Genomic DNA, 18632 nt, shown 5'->3' on the forward strand with positions numbered 1-18632 from the left:
TAAGTGCTTGGTCGGTAAAAAGGTGGGATTCTTTTATGGTAACCATTGGGTCAACGTGTGTTAAAATGAATCAGTTTCTGACGTAACAATACGCTTGCCATCACTTATTAGTAGCCTTTTATTATTTTTTGAATGTATTTATTTGTAAGTTATTTATTTAGTTCTGTTTATTAATTTATGCATCTATTTTTTCTTTTTTACATAATAATGAGATATGGAAAATATAGACCAAGAGTAGAGCACTGAATGATATAGACAAAATAAAGGATATAGTCACCTTAATCTGAAAAGATAGCTATGTTTTGCTTGATAAAACAGACACATTGACCAAATGTTCACATTTACAAGTACACTTACACATCGTTTAGCGAATCACCTAGGCCATCCTCTGAATAAATATACGCCTAATTTTAACGTTAAATATGAACAACTAAAGTACATTAAATGTGTGCAGAGGCTGTGAAGTAGGCAAATGGAGACTATTCGTTTCCATAATTTGCTTATTTTAATTGTTTCGTTATAGCCTACGTTGATGAACGTTAGAGAGGGCGGAGCTAACACATCGTTGATTCAAGAATGCCCATTTTCTGCGATTCGTTTCAAAAGATTCGTTGTAGAAGGCATATATCATCAAGTGACTGTAGTAGCCAGTATGTCCCGGGTATGAAATGAAATCAAAAGTGGCCTACAGCGACCCAAGTTTGCTATTCATCTTCAATAAAAGAGAATGTATGGATATATCTTCTTTGGATTCAGCTGTCTCTATACTTGTAAGTAAATATAAAGTACTTAAAGGTTATTTTGGCTGTTCATGAATGCAATCAATCAATATTAATATTAATGAATGCATTGATATTACTATTAGTACAAGAACGAATGTCTCAATACTACAAAAAAACGAAATGTCATGTGAACTTTGAAATTAGTGAGACTTTGCTTTGAGACTAGCCTATGCCTTTACTATTTAAGATTGAATGTCAATTAATATCCTAGTATAAAAAAAGTATAGCCTGCATAGGTATCGGTTAGATAATGAATACATTTCCTCTTGTTTTATTTCTTTGTCAATCACATTGAATGCCCCATATGACATATTTTCATTCAGGTTTGAGATAATACCTCCACTTCAAAAATACCTTTAACTGAAGTGCACAAGTTGGTTACCCTATTCTAGGTGTACATGCTGAAGAATGCTTTCAGGCTCTTTTTGCAAAGCGTGAATCATTTCATGTTCCAATGGGAGGGGACGTCCTGTTGTCCTGTGTTGTCCAACACTGTGGAGAGAACAATTGGACCTCGATTTGGACACACATATCCACCATGTCGAACAAGTCGGACACCACGGTCTGCCCCAACCATCTCACATATCCGACCCTGCTGTCGGCCAATAAAACCCGCCTTGTTCTCCAAATCCAGAATTTAAAAAAGTCTGACGAAGGTCTATATGGATGCAAAGTTAAATGGAAAGGGGGTGACAGTTCTCAGGGGAATCTGCAATCCCTGATCCTCACAGGTAATATTCAGCTGATTGTTTGTGTTCTTGTGTGTGTGTGAGCATCTGTAAACGTGCATGCAAGTTCATCAATATGAAAATGGTAGTAGACACTTTAATCCCATGGGCCTTATAGTGTCTGTAATCAGAAACACATCAACCACCACCATCTTCACCATCATCTTCAGAGATTTCACCTGTGTTTTCTTCTTTCTCTCATCTAAGCCCCCGAGAGGAGCGAGTGGCACAGGGCGCTGGTCCTTGTGTCCGCCTTACTTTGCACCCTCTTACTTCTGCCGATGGCTCGTTGTCTGAGCTCAGGGCCCCACCCTGTTCAGACGCGCTGTACTCTGGATACATTCCGATACAATCAGATCCCACAACCTCTCCCCCGATGCCCGATACCACAGACAAACAATTCCCGGCTTTCTAAAGGTATCCTTGAAATCAGATATTGTGTGTTTGTGATGTAGAATTGAGCCTATGGCCCACACATCATTCACTGTGCGCATGAATGACTGTTGGGGCTACAATTATATACCGTCTGTACATATAAAGATCCAATTCTTTTTGCAGTTTCCTCAAAGCCAGAGGAACAACGAAGGACAAGCAGTGAGGTAAGGGTTACGGGGAAGTCAGTGTGGGGAGCATGTTCTGTATGTTTCATGTTCTGGTGCACTTCTAGACCATTCAATGCTTCTGTTACAGCTCGTGTACGCTGATGTCGCACTTGGTGCTTCACGTGAGCCACAAATAGTCCAGGAGCCTAGCCAGTCCATCATCTATTCCTCCGTAAGGCACGGTGCCGGGGCTGCGATGTGATGCTTCAGGACCCCCTCAAGGGAGGCATCACCGGCGGTCCATGTCATGCTGTGTGTGGGAGTCTGGCTCTGCCATGTTGTGCTGGATTATATGGCGTTACTTCAATTGTGTTTTTAGTTTAGTTAAATGAATCAAAAGTTTGAACTACACACTTAAATAAGCTAACATGTTTAGCAGATCACTTCAAGTGTTTGTTTTCGACAGCTATCAACAAAACCCACTACAAACCCATCAGACAACTCTCTAAAAGTATGGTATGAGGCTGGCTTCATCTGGTTTAACCAGGAAATGCTTGGACATTCCGGAAATAGTGTGTTTCGATCACTTTAGAAAATCCACCCTCTCGGTGGTTGCATAATACCACCTCCCCTTCTCCACAGCTCGGCAGAGGGATTTTGTATTCTTTGTTTTAATTTGTGTGTGGCAAAATTCACTTTATTGTATTGAACAGGCTACATTTGCCCACAGATTGGAACGTTTTATAATATGTGCTTGTTCTGCGTGACAATTATGTGGGATTGATGATGTAACACATACCATTGAGTGAAAAACAACACATACAATATGACACAAAATACAACATTTTATTTCAGAATAAACTCTCAATGGCACATTACATAACCAAATATACATATACATTTTTTAGGCCTCTAATAAATTAATGTATATTTAATTATTTCGTTAATATCTTTCATTAGCATACTCAGCAGTTACATTTATTTTACATGACATCAATGCAACAAAAGGCATAACTGAATAAATTACAGAGAGAAGGCTGTGTAGGCAATACCCGCTACAATGATAAAGACATAGGACTTGTTATTCGTCAATTGCTCCTATTCTCACCTGCTGTTCAAAATTGTAACCTCTACTGTGGAAAATAATAAAACAAAGAGGCCTTCAGTGTGTATACATGTGTACACACTAACAGTGTTGCTATCTGTGACTGTTTGCTTGTTGAGTACTTCTCCAGAAAGGAAAGTACCCTGAACCTACACTTCCTAGCCAGCAGCCGTTTCCTTTAAAATTACTCTCGCAGGCCTTCTTCCCTGAGAGAGGAAATGATTAACCCTCTCTGAAAGAAACAGTGAATTATTTCACAATTATTGTAGCCTGCCTCGGAATCTGTATTTCTCAAATACATTTTTGAGTTATTTGGTCAAATTACGAAATAGCTTTCCCCTTCCTTTGCTGCTTGTGCTTGCAATGTTTATTTTACACCCCTCTGGGTTAAACGAGACTGCACTCGAGCTATTCACTATTCTGTTGTTTTTTTTCCGTAGTCGCCCGCAATTGCCTTTTGCAAATCTGTTCAGAGAAATGTTGAGCTTAGCTTAAAACTCACAAAGCGTTAATATGCATGATCCTATGTGCTTCTATTAAAGCTCCCAAGTCCGGTGTTTTAGACAGATGTTCAATCTGGTCGAAAAACCATAGAATGCCACATCAAGTTCAACTCTCCCACGTGGTGGGTCGAGTAGAACTGCAAAGATTACATCAAACATTAACACAGATACAAGTACGTATAGCTGCATTTGGGATGTATTTTCCTAACATGGTTTCAGAATGTGCAACGAGGATCTGCAGCATATTTCGTGCTAAACTCTCATAAGTACTACGACCAGGTCCAAATGTACCTCTACTTCCTAAATGAGAAGCAAAAGAGGAAGGGAGCAAGGGAGAGAGAGACGAGACCGATGCTGAAAGTATGTTTTTAGATAGATTGTAAGGCGCAACTTTGGCTAAAATAAGGTAATGGCACAATAGGATGGATTGTATAGTTTTAAGATAGCTATTGATTTGATGAGCACTAACAGACTCCCTCCTTCCTAAAGAACCTCCATGAAAGGGTACTTCAATTATGTTGCACAAGCAATAAGCGTATTTTAGCAGGGCTTGAGTGTGAGGTTCACTGTACTCATGATGTCACAAACAGAACCGGACCACTTGGAGGCTCACAAAGAGCTAAAGGTCTTCAGATAGGCCAGGGGAGAGGGCTAGGGGGTTAGGAAGAAGTGCTGCTTCTGTGCAGTATGCTACAGTGTGTGTTTGTGTAGATCATGTATGGTGTGTGTACTGTATGTGTGTTATATAAGCAAGTATGGGTGTTATGTATGGTATCGTTTTGGGATGTTTTTATATTGGGATTCTTTCTGATACACCATTACAGGGAGACAAAGGAAAAAGTTGATTCTTCTGGTGTTTTTGTATTTGATATAGCATTTGTTATTTGTATAAATTAATCTACATTTAACACGACAAGTAACAGTTCAGCCAAAGTCTCTCCTTAATTGATCCGTAAATCCCCTGTTTGCGTACCTCTAGGCTAGACAGTCCTGCCCATTCCACACTCACAGTTGACAAATGGCTTGTATGTATGTGTGAACAACGACAGTTTTATTGGCAACTGGAAAGCAGCCTGTGGCGATACCATCAGTTCGGCATTAACATTGATATCTGTAGCTAAGGATAAAAGCGAAACTTGCGCTCCAGTTTGTCTTGAATATACTCTCACAGTATTCACCATGCCGACCCCCTGCGTACAGACGGTGCGTCCGTCTCTCAGAGGGATGCCGCCTGGCTTAGTGAAGTGCGTTGACAGTGGGCTTATACAGTCGTCTGTGGTACTCTTTTGTTTGTTGAACGCTAGGATAGCTCCTTGAGCCTTGTTGTTTCCCAATGTTGAGAAACAGTCTGTAGTTCCGCTTCATCGGTCTAATCAGACTAATAAGAATAGCAACAGGAAGGAAGGATAGAAAGGTTTAGCAGAAGTTATAAAGTAGCACAAGAGTGATAGTGTCATTATGTTCTTCACTTCAGAGAAGTGTGAAACAAATCAAAATCAAATTCCAATCAACATTTCTCTCAAAAGATATTGTACAAGATCTCCCCGTCCCAATTAAAATGCCTAACGTCTTAGGTCTGGGTTACAATGCAAACACAGATTTCCCGGAGGAAGCTGTCCAGCTGAACTGAAGGCAGCAGAACTCACCGTAGAGGAGTGGCTCAGCTTGTCAAATCGAAACTTCAAATTTGACCTGGGAGAAGTCTTAGTTTTCACATCTGGCAAAACAAGAGTGATGCAAAAAATAGAATCAATATAATAAATTGCTTAAGAAACGTCCACTGTACGTGTGTGTGTGCGTAATGTCATACATGCAATCTGTGTGTTTTCAGGTGCTCCCGGTTTGGGTTTGAGTTTGAGTTGAGTTGTGGTTGTGTTCATGTGCTTGCGTTTAAATGTGTACACAGTGTTCCCCACACATTGACAGGACTAAGGCGTTATAAAATAAAAAAAGACAAACTCAAAATATCTGAGTTACTTTGTTTGGGTTAAACCCAGCAGTCTGTATGAAGGGCAGCTATGTGTGTAAGAGTGTGTGTGGGTTGGGGGGGGGGGGGGGGGGGGGGGGGGGGGAGCGAGGGAATATTTGGTATACTCAGAATCTATGAATTTAATATTATTAATAATAAGAATATTAATAATAATAATAACAAACTAGTAGTATAAAGGCTCAGCACTGTGTTTTAGTGATTTTTGTTTTCCTATTTTCTTAAACGCTTTCTGAAAACTCCTCAACCCCATTTAGTATGACCCTTTACATTGTGTCATCAACATTAATATCAATACCAGCAGTTTGTAAGTCACTTGTCAGTAATTGATATGTCACCAGATTGATGCATTTAAATCAAATTTATTCACATTTTTCTCCTGGGGGGGGCATGCCCCCGGACCCCCCTAAAAGATTGCAAGCCACCCACCATAGTCTCTGAAAAACCAATTGGAAACAATGTGTGTTCATGGACGTGTTTGTACAGTATGTGTGCATATGCTTGCGTGTAAGAATAGGTGTTTTTTCATGGGCTGGTGTGTGCATGTGTGTGTATTTCCACAACACCTGTGGGACTGCGGCACATGATGACCGGGGTGCTGGTTCCTTGGCTGTCTGTGCTGAGGCAGGGGCTGAAGACCAGGGAGGAGGCCATGGAGGCATGGCAGGCCTTGGAGAGAGCAGGAAGCAGGGGACCGGGGGGGAACCAAGAGCAGGAAGAGATAGGGGAGGAAGCATCATGTCAAAACAAGACTAGCGGGTAAACGTTTAGGGTTTTGTTATTAGAGAGTTTTCTTCCACAAGTAAAGGAGAAGAAGGAGAAAGAAGCTAATTTGGTCACGAGAGCTAATCATAAAAGTGGGAATGAGAGAATTTCTTAGCTGATAGGAATGGCTCAGAAGATATTTGTTATCATTATGACCAGTATGACGTGATGATGTACATCCCTCTCATTTATCTGCATCCTGAGAGGTATTTAAAGCATATGCTGCAGCTGTGTACACAGCTAAACACGAGGCACCAACATGGCGTCTGAACATTAGCCAACAGGGACATGGAGGGAGAGTCTCTGGTATCACGTCTGGCTAATTACAGGACATGAAATACATGAAGGCTTTGGCACCTGAGACTTTGATTACTACGAACACACGCTCAATTAAGAACGTGTTAACACACCCCCGGGGAGCTCCTCACACGCTCAATGAGGAGGAGATTCCTCTGCATGAATGTATCTTGTTCCAGAGAGAGAGCCTGTGCTTCACTCACAGGTGTTCTTTTGTAAGGTTTATTCCAGGCTACCCAATACCACGGTTTCAAAATAGTTTGGTCTTTCTCATTTTGATGCGGTGTGAGAACAAATCTTAAACAATCCAATTCCACTGCTACAATTATCCACCAACACCACCTCCATCATCATCATCATCCTGATTATCTCCACCCCTACCAACATCATCCTCACCGTCATTATTCCACCACCATCATCATCATCATCATCATCATCATCATCATCACCCACACCACCACCACCATCCTCATTACCTCCACCACCACCACCACTATCAACATCACCATCCTCATCATCATTATCACCACGACCACCTCCAACACCATCATCAACACCATCATCATTACCCACACCCCCACCCCCACCACATGTGTATTGTGCAGTACTGACTATGTCCAGCTCCTCCAGGGCCTCCGTCTCGGCGGTGGTGCTGCTGAAGCTGCTGGTGCTGGAGGAGGAGCGGGAGATGTTGGGCCTGCTCCCTGTGCTTCCACTTAGGCTGCTGCACTCCTTCTGCTTCACGAAGGGCCTGCGGACATCACAACCCACATCCAGGGGGCGGTCACACCTCACGCTACAGTTGTCTTTATTAGGCTGTACGTGAGTAATGGGTTTTAAAGGTCGAGTGTTACAGGTCTTGAAGTCGGAATGACACATAATAAAAATGATACGACTATTGAAGTGGTCTAAATGCAAACAGACCTTATGTTATCTGTCTATGTAGATTATGAACACAACATAAAGGACAGGTACATTTGAATGCAATGTTAACAGAACTATTCTTTCTGAGGGCACCTCTCTTTGTTGGGGCAGATCTCCGGCGAGCTGGGATTGGAGGACGTCTCTGACCTCATTTCCTGTGACAGCGAGCAGCCCTCCGGGTGCTTCTGGTCACTGTGGATGTCGTTAGGGGAAGACAAACAACAATAACAACAACAAATATTTAAATTAAACAGCATAAAAAAACGATGGATGTTGTCATTGCAATATATTCCATCTTTTGATACCAAGATACCCAGTGTTGCAATACTAAGCGATTGGTTCTAAAGGAAGATGCTAAGAGTGTTTTCATGCTATGGGTGAATTCTAAGAGTAGAACCTGAGGGTGGATTCACAAAGTAGAAGCTGCGGGTGGATGATAGTAGATACTGAAGGTTGATAGGTAAGGAATAAACCCCAAATCAATCTCAATGTTCTATTGGACCGTTGTTGCTAACGTTGGGTTTGTGTCGCATCGATGAGGAACCTTTAAAAGGCAGGGGGTGGGTTACTGAAAGAGCCTGCACACCCTTGGAACGTTATTGACCGATCAGAATCAAGCATTCAACCACGCTGTGGTACAATAAAGAGCAGCTGCTGAGGGTGAATCTGAAAGAATCGTCACTGAGGAGGGTAGAGAGTGAGAGGAGTGAGAGGAGTGAGAGGAGTGTCTGACCTGCGCGACTGTCTGTCTGAGGGGTTCTCCGTGCTGGAGTGGAGGCGGGGGAAGAGGCCAGAGCGGCGCTTCACGGGGCTCTTTAGCGGGGATTTGGCTGACATCACTGGAGGCTGGAAGGCGAAGGTAACACAACCCGAGACACATGGTGGGGTTCAGTCGTGGACCACAAGAGACCCTCAAATAAAGTATATAATACAACATCAACCCACTGCTCTGTTCTGAGCAGTACCCACAAGCATGTGATCGTGACAGATGCAAACCACTAGAGGGCAGTGGTGGCCCTCCAAGAGTCAACAGGTGAGAATTAACTAATGGGTGGGACGGGGGGGCAGCAGTTGGACTAGGAGGAAATGCTGCTGAGTATTATGGGGTAGCATTTGGTCAGCTGTGGTCCATCCTACTACCGGAATGTGCATTCCGATATCTTGCTCAATACACACATGTGAGCTGCCTGGGAAACCAGTTAGTAGTTCCAGAGAAGAAGAAGAAGAAGAAGAAGAAGAAGAAGAAGAAGAAGAAGAAGAAGAAGAAGAAGAAGAAGAAGAAGAAGAAGAAGAAGAAGAAGAACAACAACAACAACAACAATGATAAGGAGAAGAAATTTACGTTTTTCGAATAATTTGCAGTATCAGAAAAACAAGCAAGGAAAAGGGTTCCCCACTCCTTGAGTTTGTTGCATCAGTTATGCCCCTACCCCCCCCCCCCCCGCACTCACATTGAAGGTGCTTTTGGTCAGCTCGCTGGAGCTCTGGGGCAGCACCCCCCCGCTGAGGCTGGCCGGGACCCCGCCGCCCACCCCGGGGCTGCGGTGGCGATGTGGCCCCACCATGGTCTCCATGGAGTGGCTCCGCACACGCATGGCCCTCTGGAAGTTTGGGGGACGGGGGGCGGATAAGACGGGAGGGTAGAGACAGAGGAGACAGAGGGGAGGAAGGGAGGAAGAGAGTGACAATCAGAGAGGAAGGGAAGGTTAGTTGTGGAGTGAGCAGATAAAGAAAAGCCCAGAAGATACAGTGAGACAGTTAGTTAGTATGTTATTATTAGCACAGTCAGTACAATGATACAAAGAGACATCCTCTTTCATGACGTATTCTTGGTTTGGGTAGTGATTCCTAACAGTCAGAAAATTTGAGCATGGACAGAAGTCTGCATCGTATTAATATATATTCAGTCTTTCTTTGTACATGTATTACATAAGTATTAATAAAACAAACAACTCATGCGGAAAAAGTATTTATTATTATTGAAATGCATTTACAAAGATTTTTAAGTAGTCAGTAAACAGTAGTAAACAATAATTGCCAGTGCAGCAAAAAAAACAGCACCCCCAGTGGCTGACTGTAGAAAGTACAACATAGCTGTCCACAACACCTGTGAAGAGAACCATATGGTCAGCTATGTGCATTAACACACACACACACACACACACACACACACACACACACACACACACACACACACACACACACACACACACACACACACACACACACACACACACACACACACACACGCCTATCGACTTTCACTATGAGCAGCATCTTGGTGAAACATTAGAGGACTGAAGAGATTGCAATGCAGCAAGATGAGAGAACTCACACGCAAATGCAAATAGCTCACACAAACACACACACACACACACACACGAGGGCAAACACAAACACACACACACACAAATTAATGCCCATACACACAAACAAACAGATGCTTAAAGAAGACTGCAAAGTTCACAGGGGTACACATGGGGGCTGAGAATCATCGGGTCATATCCAGACACACAAGGCGATCGTAAAAATAACTCAAATTCTCCAAGCCGCCCTCGGAAAGGTGATCAACTAAACAATACAAATCTCTGAAGGCTGCTTTGGGCCTTATTAAAAAGGTCACGTATTTTTTGTTGCTTTACTTTTAATGAGTTTTCGTGACTAATGAATGAAGTGGTTCACCTTGAAGGACTCCAGCAGCCCTCCGTGACCGCCGTTCTCCAGCCGGTCGTCGTCGCCAGCCACGCTCACGCCCAGCGTGGCCTGGCTCTGTCTGTGTAGCTCATCATGGAGGTTGTCCAGCAATGCAGCCCGCGTTCGGCCCTGAATCACACACACACACACACACACACACACACACACACACACACACACACACACACACACACACACACACACACACACACACACACACACACACACACACACACACACACACACAGCCATTTATCATCGGGGAGATAATGATTGAGATGATTGAGAAAAAACGTGCGTGTGTGCGTGTGTGCCTGCGTGCGTGCGTACTTGTGTGCATGTGTGTGTGCGTGTGTGTGTGTATGCGTGCGTGCATGCGGGGGTGTGTTTCTATCTGACTGTGTAAGCGACTGTGTCACCTCTAGTTTGGCAAATTTGTCTGACTTGTAGCAGGCATTTTCTGCATTGATCAGCTTCGTCAGCAGGAAGTCTCGAAACTCGGGACCCTGGAGGGAGGGTAAGAAAGGGGGGGGGGGGGGGTAGATGCAGAGGTCAGGGAGATAGAGAAAAGAGAGAAGAACAGAGGAGGCAGCACATGGGAGGGATGGATAAACCAGAGGGGCGCTGAGGTGACCTTCAGCCACACCGTCGATTTCATCGGGATTTCCAAATTGAAACTGTGTGAGTGTGTGTGTGTGTGTGTCATTTTATTTAAGAAGTCTGCTAGTCTCCGTCCCAAAATAACATCATCACCATACATATTTTACCCCTCTTGTCCCTTAGCTCCTACCGCCCCCCCCCGTCTCCTTCTCCTTCTCTCCATCTCCCCCTCTCACCTTCCTGAAGACAGCCGGGTTAGGGAGGGGAGGTCCGAAAGGTGGAACGTCTTCCCTGGCTGTGACGGACACCTGTTGTGACAACACAGAAACACTGAGCTCACACACAGCTCGTCGGTCAGAAGGGGGTTGTTTGAAGTGGAGGGGGTCTGATGTTAAACATGTATAGGTCGACGACGAATGATTACTAAAATAAGTATGTGTCTGAAACGTTCCACGGTTTATTAATAAATACTGGTAATCTCTGTGTCTGACAGCGATTTTCTTTCACTTGACAAGTACAATTAGACCCTGATTAAATTCAATGGGCTAGCTCAAAACGTTTAGCATGCCATGGCTTTTGCAACGCATGTCACAACAAAGGATTTGACTCTTTGGAATAGCCTTAATATCCATAAGTCCATATCAATACATGTATTACCAAAGTATGAATGCGTTATTTGACTTGTGACTTATAGCACTGCATGCTGACCAGGGAAAGTATGACTGGTACCTTGTATGTGGTGTGTTCTATAGATCTGCTGACTGGTACCTTGTGTGAGGTGTTTTCTATAGATCCGCTGAATGGTAACTTGTAATTGGTGTTTTCTAATAGATTGCCACCTTGTACATGGTGTTTTCCGTGCATGGGTCCTGGACCTGCACCAGTACGTAGGCATGCAGGAAGTTGGAGGCGATCATGTCCGGGACGAACGGAGTGGCATCTTCCTGGAAGATGGCCGCCACAATGTCATTTCCTATGTGTCTTTTCCTCTGGAGCTGTGGAAGCAGAGAAGGAGATGAGATATTGTCAATTAGCTGAACAGATGGTAGTTAATGAAATTTGTAGCATTTAAATGCATAGCATTCTACCGTCACAACATGGCATCATTGTTATTGAATAAATTAATACATAATCCAGCTTTCATCTTTATAGTAACCTTAGGTAGAATTCACTGGCAAGGGCTTTGACATCACTTTCAGACACAACGCTGCAGTATCTGTGTTTCACCAGAGATGGTGCTGTCCCATTGACAAAGAGGGAGGTATAGTACCTGCTGCACATCCCCCTCAGTGTAGGGAAGCTTGGTGGAGACGTGGAACATGATATCTCGCTGTCTGAAGATGGTGTAGACCGACTCCATGCCCGTCTGTCCGTGGGACACGTCCAGCCCCCCACGGAACCTACCGGAACAGAAATGCACACACAAGCAGGTTGACGGTTTGTCTTCACTTTCAGACATGCATAAAGCGTTTGTTCTTGCTCTGGCCGGTTATAAAATTGCATGCCACGGTAAATACTGTGTAACGGAGACGGTCAGGCATACTGCGGGGAAAACATGCTGGTATAGGTCTGTACTGAAAAGCCAACGGGACAATAAAGATAATAGACAAAGCTCTGATAAATTGACGATGCAGCCCGTTAGAGCCCAGAATGAGCTCGCTAAGCACTTTATTCCATGTTAAAGTAAAATATTGAACCGTCCAGACAAACTGTGCTCGTGGTAAAGCAAATATCTGAACTTTAATCAACTATGTCCTTCAGTTACTTGTTATGAGTTTATTTTACTTCATTGCATTTGAATGTCATACCATATTTTCTGTCTCATTCTGTCCCCACTCACCCTTTAAAGTCCTGCAGCTCAATGTTTTCTCCCAGAACATCCAGGAACTCCCGGAAAGCTGGCGTTTCCTCGTTGTTTCCAAACAATTCCTCCTCTGACGTCTGGTGAACGCACAGGGCGATGGTCGTGGTGGGATGGACGAATGAATAAATAATGATGCAATGATAAGTTCACAAAACAAGAGAAAAACAGGTCATAATGTAAACAGTTATCATAACACACAATGCAAACCATCCAAGACAAATCCTGGACACTCCCCTCACATGCCCTCTAAGAGGAGCTATGTGGAGGTGTGGAGCAGCTTCAGCCATTGGCTTATCTCCCCCCAGGTGCCAAACCAGGCGTTTCAGGCCTTCCTTTATGCACACACACATTATGCAGACATCTGACTTTACAGCAGTGCCTGAGTCCCTAGTTTCTTCTAAACCTGAACGCTCTGTGATGAATAGATATTTTTTCCATATACACTTGATACTGATACTGACCAACCCACCCCTTTTGACCCTTGACCATTTGAAACTTTTGCATGGATGGTGTGAATTCAAACCCATTACACGTGGACATTGGCTTGTTTGTAGTCTGTGTGATTACTGCTTATTAGCATGGCATATGTGTACTATTTGTCTTTTTGTATTCTGTTCATTGTTATTTCAACACTATTTTCTTATCTGTAGTTTGGCCGTCTTAATTCCTGCGGCTGTGCCTCCTGAATTCCCCCCTGGGGGATTAATAGTTATCATCAGTATTGGTCGGGGATGAGCTGGTATTAATCTATTAATCTTATATTCCCACTTATAACGCCACCCCATCTTTCTTTATTAGTTAAAAATATTTTTAAATGCAACCAGCTCCCCCCCTCCCCCGGCCAGCATCACAGACGTCACGAAGACAGCGACTCATTCCCTCACCTGTCCAAATTTCTGGTAGACGACCCCAAACTTGAAGGTGTTGTTGAGCTCATGTTCATCATAAGCCACTATCAACTGGGAACCCTGCATGTTGAAGAGAGAGGGTGGATGATGGAGAGGCAGAGAAGAGAGCGAGAGAGAATTTAATTTAATAACAGAGCTGGCAGGTGAGGCGTTTATCTTATTTGGGTCCTGTGAGGTCGACATGTGACAGACCGTCACAGCCAACGGCGAGAGCATTGCTCAATTTGTTTTTGCATCACACACACACACACACACACACACACACACACACACACACACACACACACACACACACACCACACACACACACACACACACACACACACACACACACACACACACACACACGTTTTTTACTTTTCCCCGAGGCAATCCTGAGGAAAATGGTTCCTCACATGGTACCCACTGAGAGGAGTTAGTTGTCAAGTCGAGTACCCCATTTGTACAAGAGAATAAAATCCTTAAAAGTTGACTCAGCCACCCCCTCAGCCCTCCCCTCTCTCTTACTCACAGCTTTATGCCATGTCATTGTGTAGTCTTTGTTTACTTGTCTTCACTTTACTTTACTCTTGATCCTAGTAAATTTCTTCTGGGTTCAGAGATGGAAGCTGGATAATGTCAGCCCATTCTTAATACTTACACAGCACGTATTTACTAAGACAGCATTGGCTTAGTATCAAAAACTGTGATGGTTCTCATTTCACACCAATAGACTCAAACCTACAGCTTTCAGTGTCCCAATGGTGTTGGGTATTATCCCAAACAATTGGGAACAGGACGTTGATTTAGCCTTGAGATTACTGCCCATTGTTATTCATAGAGGCCTGCCAATGTCAATCTGATACAAGCGATAGAGGGTATGTTAACACAGATGTGAGCACTTTCAATCCAAATACGATAGTGGAAAGTGAGCGCTAGTGTGCCTGACATACTAATGAGATCACAAGTGGTGGTGGAAAGTTGTGCGAGGTGTCATTATATGGAGCCCCAGGGATCTCTCCAGTGAGGTGCACTTACCCTGGGGTAAAGGACCGGGCTGAACTTCAGGCCTGTGGCGTCATCGCACAGGAGCTATCGAAGACAGAATATGAGCAGGGGTTTCATTTCAACAGGGGACAGATGGGGCAATTAGAGAAGCTCATGCTATGCCCCTAGATGACTCTTCATAACAACCTCAGACCGCCCTGCTGTTTCTATGGGAGGGGATCAGTCATGGGCCTTTGGAGAAACAGATGGGACTTTTTAAACCCCGTCCTCTCCCTGGTCAGAGCCCAAACACTAGACTAGACACTGCCTCAAGTCAGTTATTTCCTACGTGTTAAGCTTCAACGGTACCTATTCCTTAGGGTAGCTCACAGCTCAACATTGAATCAAAGTTTGGATGGGAACAGCAAAATCAATACCTAATGATTTCCAGGTCTGTGGATCTGTACTGGAAGTGCTGGTTCAGCTAATCGCGGAAATCACAGATTCCACGCCCTGGATTTGTTTTCCACTGAAAAGTTCAAACTGAAGTATCTTCTGAGCTGTTGGCGGCCCTGTAGCAGTGTGGTGTTCGCGTGGTAGGTCATGGGGTCCATGTGTAGTGGACTCTGCACAATGGTGGGGGGGAAGCCTACCTTGGCTATCTGAGGTACGCTGGGCAGCTGGCTGAGGCCTGCCAGAGAAATCCTGTCGTGGACAGTCTTGGTTCTCGCCCTGCAATAGGAAGACACAGTGTTCAATACATAAACCAACCTGAGGTTATTACAATAAGTGTTTAGGATTTCTATGGCGGCGACTCTGCTTATAAGGACGGATCCCGTTCTTGTCGATGGATTCTTGAACAACATTCAGTGAAACCAGCAAACTAACTATTAACAGAGCGAGGCTTTATATCTGCTGTACAACAGGCACGCAGGTCGTTCTACTTACCCACACCGGCCGCCTGCAATGTAAATAATTTTGATTTGCATAATCTGACGATAACGAGGAGCAGCAGAGGGTTATTCAATTATGTACCTGAGCATGATACGCAAAAACTCCTGGCTCTCCGCCTCCTCTTGTTTCAGCGACATGATGAGGTGTCCTATACTGCTGCCGGTGCAGTAGTAGTTCATGTGCTCCTGCACGGGCATAGAGCAAAGATCAAGTCCACGAAAGGTAGGTCACCCTCATGGCAAGACACAAGGCAGCGTGAGAAGTTGACTCACATACACACGCACGTTATATATGTGCATATGGGTATGCATTTAGAATTTGCATGTACAGTATATTTGAGCATTGTTGCCAACTTTTTCATCTTTCCTTTTGTCCAGATGTGAAAAGAAAGCATTCAAGAACGCTGATAAATGGTACACACGCACACTAACAGATACACAAACACGCATACATACCCGCACACATAAACAAACGAACACACACAAACAAACCCACACACAGATGGTGGCAACCCGGCTTGGTGAGGGACCAACCTCCCCCTAATCAGCACACGATTCTTCTTTCGCAAACCAAAAAGCCACGTTTATTTCAAACGTAAGTATCTTACTAAAAAATACAAAAAACATGAATATCCGGCGGTGTCCGTCTGTCCGGAATCACGTCCCCTTGGGTCTGCTGTCTATTCGTCAGCAGTGTTGAGAACGTTACTTTAAAAAAGTAATTAGTTATAGTTACTCACTACTTGTTCCAAAAAGTAACTGAGTAAGTAACTGAATTACTCTATAATAAAAGTAACTAGTTACCAGGGAAAGTTACTATTTGCGTTACTGTAAAAAAAAAAGTTCCTCTGTGTCAAAGAATTTAGATTTTTCTGACCAGTTTTCACTTGGCCTTAATGTGTTAAATTGTTGAACTGCCCATTCAAGGCCCTGATATACTTCCAATAGATTTTTTAATTTGCTTGGTTGCAAAGGCTGTGGAACATCTGCCGAATACTACAGAAAATGCCAACTTTTCATCGGATTGCTCCGGACTCGCCATTTCTGCTGCTTCATTGAATCTGTTTGGTGTGTGTGTGTGTGTGTGTGTGGCGCACGTGTCCTGGCTTGGTATAAAAACACTGGCTCCGATTGGCTACCATGAAACATGACCCTGCCTTAGCCAATCATAATCGCATATCTCGTTAACCCACCCGGTCTCCTCACTAGCAGTTTGTGTTTGCAGCCAGGGGTGCGTTCGGATTATGCAGTTTATTCAATCAATTTATAGTAACGCACTGCATTTAACGTACAGCAACGGCGATGTAACAACGGAGTAATTAGTTATTACAAACACTGTTTGTCAGTCTCTCCACCTAATGGATCAGTCTCTCAACAGGAGAACCAGTGTTGAAGCAGGCTCTTTAAGCGATGGTTCTCCAACTGCTCCGACCTCAGGTGCTCCGTATTTCGCTGATTGGCACCAATGCGCTCACTTGTGCCACCTGGTGTAAATGGGTGGTAACCGCCTCTACCACCTAACCCCTGACTCAGGGGCGTTGTGCCCGAGCTGGGTTGCCTGCCACAACATACACAAACACACAAACAGACACCCATCCATCAACACACACACACACACACACACACACACACACACACACACACACACACACACACACACACACACACACACACACACACACACACACACACCTGCACACACACATCCACAGTAAAACTCACCCTGCCAAGGAAGTGTTTGCGGTAGGCGCGCGCAGTGCCGTTACACTCCAAGCGGTACCCGTGACCGGCGCCGGGGCTGCCCCCACTTCCTCCACCGCCGTCCTCCACCTCCTCCTCCTCACAGAAGCTGGACTCGGACGAGGTGGGGGTACCCACAGGCGCCTCAGCATCCTCGATCCAGTAGCCCCCAAACTGGGGCAGGATGACCTGCGGGTACGGACCCCCCTTCTCCAGGACCTGAGGGGGGACAGAGAGAGAGAGAGAGAGAGAGAGAGAGAGAGAGAGAGAGAGAGAGAGAGAGAGAGAGAGAGAGAGAGAGAATAGCATTGCATAGCAGGGGAGAGCAGAATGTGTTTGATAGTTTCTCTGAGAATATGTCTGGCAGAGATATTTCTCCTGGGTGAGGACAAGGCAATAACAATTTTATATGTGAGTAACTCATTGAATAAAAACTCACATCTTCTATTCGTGGGTAGGGTATGTAGTCATCCTGTGAAAAGAGCAACCACAACAAACATGGTTAGTAAAAACCATCCACACATTGTATTGAGCGTGGATAGATGATAAATGAGGGGCTATGTTCTACGGCTGCAGCCAAAGGACTAAACACATATTATTTTTAACACAGCACAGTAATCGACAATGATTCCTTTCAAACAAGCTTGCGGGCAGTGACGCAACATGAAATGCACAGTCATCTTCAATCATGAACAGGGCTGCGTCACCCTCTGATGATGTCAGAGCTGTGAGCCCGGCCTTTGATGGAGTCTGTTAGCCTCTGGGATGACCACAAGTTTGCCGTTTGGCTGGTTGGTAGTCGGCTCACGACGCTGCTTCTGTGACCTCTTAGAGTGCTGAGTGACTGTTTTACCCAACACCACCAACAGGCCGCCGGTCTGATTATAGTCTGGAGTTGAGAGAGACGACTGGCAGGCCAGAGTGGATCAATTGGCACCCGGTGGTCTATTGGACTTCTAATCCATCAATTCAGGAGGTATCTGATTCTCAGGGTGTGGAAGGGTCCTGAGAAATGTTTGATGTGGTTTGAAGGGGCTTTGAGGGGACTTCAGAGGCTGACAGATGATGAGGAGATAAAGGCGGGAGGGCGGTGGGGGGCAGAACCCCAGAAACACAATGAGACGGGTCACATGCAAGGGAATGGAGGACACTGCATCAACACACACTCACTTGAGATCCGCAGACACGAGACACAATACCCATGTAGCACTAGTTGTCATGCATGTGTATGTGTGCATCTGTGAGTCTGAGTGAGTGCATCGTGTGTTTCTCTG

The 18632-nt window shown here is 44.5% G+C and overlaps 2 protein-coding genes across 17 annotated transcripts in view; one reads left to right on the forward strand and one right to left on the reverse strand.

Moving 5' to 3' along the window:
• Positions 1-563: 563 nt before the first annotated feature.
• Positions 564-3217, forward strand: si:dkey-52l18.4 (uncharacterized). 4 transcript variants are annotated; one of them, XM_030337140.1, is made up of 5 exons: positions 564-770; positions 1175-1513; positions 1718-1927; positions 2069-2109; positions 2201-3217. In XM_030337140.1, exons 1-5 carry the CDS (start codon positions 728-730, stop codon positions 2312-2314), a joined length of 747 nt encoding a protein of 248 aa, XP_030193000.1. In that variant the 5' UTR covers positions 564-727; the 3' UTR covers positions 2315-3217. The 4 variants fall into 4 exon arrangements, with proteins under 4 accessions (XP_030193000.1, XP_030192998.1, XP_030193002.1 ...); XM_030337138.1 differs by having other exon boundaries at positions 586-770; positions 1157-1513; XM_030337141.1 differs by having other exon boundaries at positions 591-770; positions 1417-1513.
• Positions 2880-18632, reverse strand: part of rap1gap2a (RAP1 GTPase activating protein 2a) — an 87065-nt gene continuing 71312 nt past the window's right edge. For 12 of the 13 annotated variants that reach the window (XM_030337129.1, XM_030337131.1, XM_030337130.1 and 9 more), the window contains 19 exons: positions 17798-17830; positions 17341-17577; positions 15701-15804; positions 15319-15397; positions 14717-14770; positions 13676-13759; positions 12768-12868; positions 12198-12327; positions 11767-11922; positions 11164-11235; positions 10747-10833; positions 10316-10456; positions 9085-9234; positions 8367-8479; positions 7727-7825; positions 7322-7460; positions 6214-6316; positions 5307-5377; positions 2880-5029 (listed from right to left, as the gene is read on the reverse strand). In XM_030337129.1, the coding sequence (XP_030192989.1) occupies positions 4961-5029; positions 5307-5377; positions 6214-6316; positions 7322-7460; positions 7727-7825; positions 8367-8479; positions 9085-9234; positions 10316-10456; positions 10747-10833; positions 11164-11235; positions 11767-11922; positions 12198-12327; positions 12768-12868; positions 13676-13759; positions 14717-14770; positions 15319-15397; positions 15701-15804; positions 17341-17577; positions 17798-17830 (2022 nt within the window). In that variant the 3' untranslated portion in view covers positions 2880-4960. Of the gene's footprint in view, positions 5039-5306; positions 5378-6213; positions 6317-7321; positions 7461-7726; positions 7826-8366; positions 8480-9084; positions 9235-10315; positions 10457-10746; positions 10834-11163; positions 11236-11766; positions 11923-12197; positions 12328-12767; positions 12869-13675; positions 13760-14716; positions 14771-15318; positions 15398-15700; positions 15805-17340; positions 17578-17797; positions 17831-18632 lie in introns of all 13 variants that reach the window. The other variant, XM_030337126.1, reaches the window with a different exon arrangement.

Source organism: Gadus morhua, chromosome 16 (genome assembly GCF_902167405.1).
Source record: "Gadus morhua chromosome 16, gadMor3.0, whole genome shotgun sequence".
NCBI lineage: Eukaryota > Metazoa > Chordata > Actinopteri > Gadiformes > Gadidae > Gadus > Gadus morhua.